Here is a 5,348-nt window from a genome sequence, read left to right on the forward strand (position 1 = left end):
TACATCTTTTTTTCCTCAACTGCATCAAAAGGTTTGCATTTAGTCAGCATCAGCTACATTGTTCCCCAACTGCATCAAAAGCTTTGCATTTAGTCAGCATCAGACATCTACATTTTTTTTCTCCCCAAATACATTTTTCCCTAAACAAAAAACAAACAAACAAACAAAAAGTCAAAGTCCCTCGGATGTGTCAATCTGTGATCAGCCCCAAAGAAATTATATCTTTGTCAGCGAATGACCGCTTGCACACTACTATCACCAATCTTCCTACCCCACACCCACCCCGCAACCCCCACCCTCACCCCCACCCCACACCCCCAGTTTTTCACTTTCTACCGGTCCCACAAGCAGGGTCGTTGACCTGCGGATCGATGGGCGAGCAGACGAAAGTTGCCGGGTCGAAGAACATGCCGGCTGGGCAGGCCTGGATGTAGTAGTTGCCCGCGATGTCGCAGTGGATGTACTTGGTGTGATCGCACGGGTGGGGGAAGAACAGAGTTCCGGCGGCCAGAGCCTGAGGCGTGCATGGGTTCCTGACCTCGAAGGGCGCCACCGTCGTCTTGTCGAACTCGTGCAGAGTGTCCGGAACGCACGTGTGCGCCTGGTCGTTCCACACGTGGGCGGGGGCGCAGTCCTTCAGCCACGCCCCTCCCCACACGTCACACTGGATGTATCTGGGTCACGCACACAAACGTAACAGCAGGTATATGATTATTTATAAGGTGCGCTGTGATTGGGCGTGAATGAGCGTTCAGCTCCTCTTCTTCTTCCCTCCTCCTCCCCTCCCCCCCCCCCCCCACCTCCCCTGTTTGTCGCACGCCTTGTGTAAAAAAAAAAATTATAAAAAAGGACTTTAAATATGCGGTAATGTCCTGTTTTGGCATCCTACAGTATTGCACCTATTGGTGACATTTCTATGGTTTGTGGGATCAAAAAACGGAAAAAAGCAAGATGGTGGCACGTTAGTAAAATGTTACATGTCTGTCTGAGTGTGTATGTGTGTGTGTGTGTGTGTGTGTGTGTGTGTGTGTGTGTGTGTGTGTGTGTGTGTGTGTGTGTGTGTGTGCCTGAAATCTGATTGAATGACACAGACACAGACACAGACACAGAAAACGAATGAATAATGAGCGTCCAATGGCAGCCGTCAGTCGGTTCCACCCAGGTAGGGCAGCCCGTTGTGCAAATGACCCCCGATTTGTCAAGCGCTTAGAGCTTGGTATCCGACCCAGGATAGGCGCTATTTTAGTATCCATATCATTGAGTCATTATAAAGCCACGCCCCCTTTACACGTCGCACTCCATCGCTAGTCTTATGATGCCGTGACAGGAAGCGTCTTTATTTTAGCTGTGCTCTCCCTCTCTCTGCCCCCTCTCCGCACTGCACTCCGGTGTGTCTCACTGGCTGAACCTCAAAATCATCAATAGTCCCCCTACCTCCCCCCCCCCCCCCGCCCCCACACACACACACAGACCGACAAAGGGCAGACAGAAACACACACACACACACACACACACACACACATATCTCTCTCTCTCTATATATATAGATAGATATATATGGAGTGATGGCCTAGAGGTAACGCGTCCGCCTAGGAAGCGAGAGAATCTGAGCGCGCTGGTTCGAATCACGGCTCAGCCGCTGATATTTTCTCCCCCCCCCCCCCCCCCCCACCCCCCCACCCCCCCCCCCCCACTCCACTAGACCTTGAGTGGTGGTTTGGACGCTAGTCATTCGGATAAGACGATAAACCGAGGTCCCGTGTGCAGCATGCACTTAGCGCACGTAAAAGAACCCACGGCAACAAAAGGGTTGTTCCTGGCAAAATTCTGTAGAAAAATCCACTTCAATAGGAAAAACAAATAAAACTGCACGCAGGAAAAAATACACACACAAAAAAAAATGGGTGGCGCTGTAGTGTAGCGACGCGCTCTTCCCGGGGAGAGCAGCCCGAATTTCACACAGAGAAATCTGTTGTGATAAAAAGAAATAGAAATGCAAATATATTCTAACAACCCCCCCTCCCCCCTCCCCACACACACTTATATATACACCAACCCCACCCCCACTCTTATCCCCCCCACCCCCACTTCCCCACTCCACCACATCAGCCCACACACATACACACACCACCACCAACCCTCCACCACCACAACCTTCGCCCCTCCCTCCTCCCCCCACGTCCCCCCCTTCCCCCCCGGCCTTCCCCCCCCGGCCTCCCCCCACCCCCGGCCTCCCCCCCCCCTACACACACACACACACAAACAAACAAACACCCTCCCACACCCACAAATCCACTTACTGATGCTTGTCATTGGAGTAGGCGAAGAAGTAGAGTCCATTCTGCACGGACTGGGGGGAGCAAGGGTTGCGGTAGTCGCTAGGCAACGGGACGCCTCCGTTCACCACCTGATTGTCGAAGCCACAGGACAGGGTGGCCTGCAACACGCCACAGACACCGGGGTTCGAATCTAGCCTCCTTACTTACTTAGCAGTAGCCCCATCTGCCTCAAGGCCTGACAAAGCGCGTTGGGTTACGGCTGCTGGTCAGGCATCTGCTTGGCAGATGTGGTGTAGCGTATATGGATTTGTCCGAACGCAGAGACGCCTCCTTGAGCTACTGAAACTGAAACTGAAACCATCTGCTCTTCGTTTCGATGGAGGGGAACTTGAGGGAGAGGTGGGGGGAGGGGGGGGGGAGGAGCAGGGGGGAGGGGGGTGGGGTTGAGAAGGGGGGTGGGGTGTGAGGGTTAGGGTGGGACGAAGGATGTCAATCAGAGTGGAGGGCGGGGGATGGGAGAGAGTGGGGGTGTTTGGGGACAGGGGTTGTCCTCGGGGTTACCGTGTTGTGTTGCGTTGTGTTGGGTGGCAAAGTGGTGTGGTGTGGTGTGGTGTGGTGTGGTGTTCTGTTGTGTTGCATTGCGTTGGGTGGCGAAGTGGTGTGGTGTGTGGTGTGGTGTGGTGTGGTGTGGTGTGTGGTGTGGTGTGATGTTGTGTTGCATTGCGTTGGGTGGAAAAAGTGGTGTGGTGTGGTGTGGTGTGGTGTGGTGTGGTGTGGTGGTGTGGTGTGGTCATGCAGTGTACTGCGTCGAGTTGCGTTGCGGTGTGATACGTTGTATTGTGTTCACCTGTCTTGCGTTCAGTGCTTCGTCCTGTACTGTTTTTGTTGCGTATTGTTGCCTTGCGTATTGTTGCGTTGCGTTGCGGTGTATTGTATTGCGTTGTGTCGTGTTCTGTTGCGTTGTGATGTGTTGTATTGAGTTGGAATATAATACAGAACTGCATTGTCATGCGATAGAATGGAACTGATACTAGGAATGTAATGGAACTGAATAAAATCATCATCATCTACCATTACGGAAAACAACAACAACAACAACATTTACGTGAGCTAAATGCTGCACACGGGAGCTCGGTTTATCGTCTCATATGACTGACAAACGCCCAGACCACCACTTCAAAGACTTGAGCGGCTGGGGAGAAACCTCTGGTGAGCGTGGGATTCGAACCAGTACGCTCAGACGGGCGCAATAGCCGAGTGGTTAAAGCGTTGGACTGTCAATCTGAGGGTCCCGGGTTCGAATCACGGTGACGGCGCCTGGTGGGTGAAGGGTGGAGATTTTTACGATCTCCCAGGTCAACATATGTGCAGACCTGCTTAGTGCCTGAACCCCCTTCGTGTGTATACGCAAGCAGAAGATCAAATACGCACGTTAAAGATCCTGTAATCCATGTCAGCGTTCGGTGGGTTATGGAAACAAGAACATACCCAGCATGCACACCCCCAAAAACGGAGTATGGCTGCCTACATGGCGGGGTAAAAACGGTCATACACGTAAAAGCCCACTCGTGTGCATACGAGTGAACGTGGGAGTTGCAGCCCACGAACGCGGAAGAAGAAGAAGAACCAGTACGCTCAGATCCTCTCGCTTCCTAGACGGACGCGTTACCACTCGGCCAACATTCCACATTAACTCACTCAGTACGGCCAGTCCTCTCTTCTCCTCTGCACAGACCCCTCGGATGTCCAGTGGGTGTCTCAATGACCCAACCTTTAGCTTCCGTCGTCAGAATTGTGGTATTCTTTGTCAACATTCACCTCTTCAGTATAAGAGCCTTCCGCTTGCAATATTTTGATGATGGTAATTGGGGTGAAACGCTGTTAACGTCGTCTCTTTCGCCATTCGTATGGAAAGAGTTAACCCATTCCACCCTGGGGGGAGTTCACAACCTCGGTAGGCTTCCTTGTCATACTGATGCGGGAAAATATTGCAGAAAATATACTGACATCGACTGCAGTTGTTTCCCCTCTAAATTGACATGGGTGCGGACACAGCCGTAGAAATACTGTAGAAATTAGCTCCCTTCCCTCGCAGTTTATGCATATGTATGAGCGTGGAAACTGTCGTGTCGACGAAAACGAATTTCAGCGCCCAAAGCAGTGCTCTGGCCCGGCGCGGGGTCCAGTGAATTAAAAGTTAAACCCCAACCCCTTCATGTGTATACGTGCGCAGAAGATCAAATACGGACTTTAGAGATCCGGTAATCCATGTCAGCGTTGGGTGGGGTTATGTTAACAAGAACATACCCAGCGTGCACCCCCCCGAAAACGGAATATGGCTGCCTATATGGTGGGATAAATAAACAAGACAGTCATACACACGAAATGCCACATGTCTGTCTGAGTGTGCATGTGTGCGTGCCTAAAATCTGATTGAATGACATAGGAAACGAATGATGAGCACCCAAATGGCAGCCGTCAGTCGGCTCTACCCAGGTAGGCAGCCTGTTGTGCAAATGATCCTGTTTGTTGAGCGCTTAGAGCTTGGTTTCCAACCGAGGATAGGCGCTACGTAAATATGACTCTCCAGTTAGGAGGCAGGATCGCACTGGCTCTTAGTGTTGTGTTGCGTTGTGTGGAGTGATGGCCTAGAGGTAACGCGTCCGCCTAGGAAGCGAGAAAATCTGAGCGCGCTGGTTCGAATCACGGCTCAGCTGCCGATATTTTCTCCCCCTCCACTAGACCTTGAGTGGTGGTTTGGACGCTAGTCATTCGGATAAGACGATAAACCGAGGTCCCGTGTGCAGCATGCACTTAGCGCACGTAAAAGAACCCACGGCAACAAGAGGGTTGTTCCTGGCAAAATTCTACAGAAAAATCCACTTCGATAGGGAAAACAAATGAAACTGCACGCAGGAAAAAATTCCAAAAAAAATGGGTGGCGCTGTATTATAGCGACGCGCTCTCCCTGGGGAGAGCAGCCCGAATTTCACACAGAGAAATCTGCTGTGATAAAAAGAAATACAAATACAAATACAAATAGTGCTGCAGCCTTGGGGGCTTGTTGGC

At 51.5% G+C, this 5,348-nt stretch overlaps 1 protein-coding gene across 1 annotated transcript in view; it reads right to left on the minus strand.

Annotated features, from left to right (window-relative positions):
- Positions 1–325: 325 nt before the first annotated feature.
- LOC143277563 (uncharacterized) overlaps positions 326–5,348 on the minus strand; it is a 25,365-nt gene continuing 20,342 nt past the window's right edge. The window contains exons 12-13 of the mRNA XM_076582441.1: positions 2,301–2,437; positions 326–674 (exon numbers count right to left, since the gene is read on the minus strand). Of these exons, the coding sequence (XP_076438556.1) occupies positions 326–674; positions 2,301–2,437 (486 nt within the window). The remainder of the gene's footprint in view (positions 675–2,300; positions 2,438–5,348) is intronic.

The sequence above is a fragment of the Babylonia areolata genome, chromosome 34, assembly GCF_041734735.1.
Source record: "Babylonia areolata isolate BAREFJ2019XMU chromosome 34, ASM4173473v1, whole genome shotgun sequence".
Taxonomy (NCBI): Eukaryota; Metazoa; Mollusca; class Gastropoda; order Neogastropoda; family Buccinidae; genus Babylonia; species Babylonia areolata.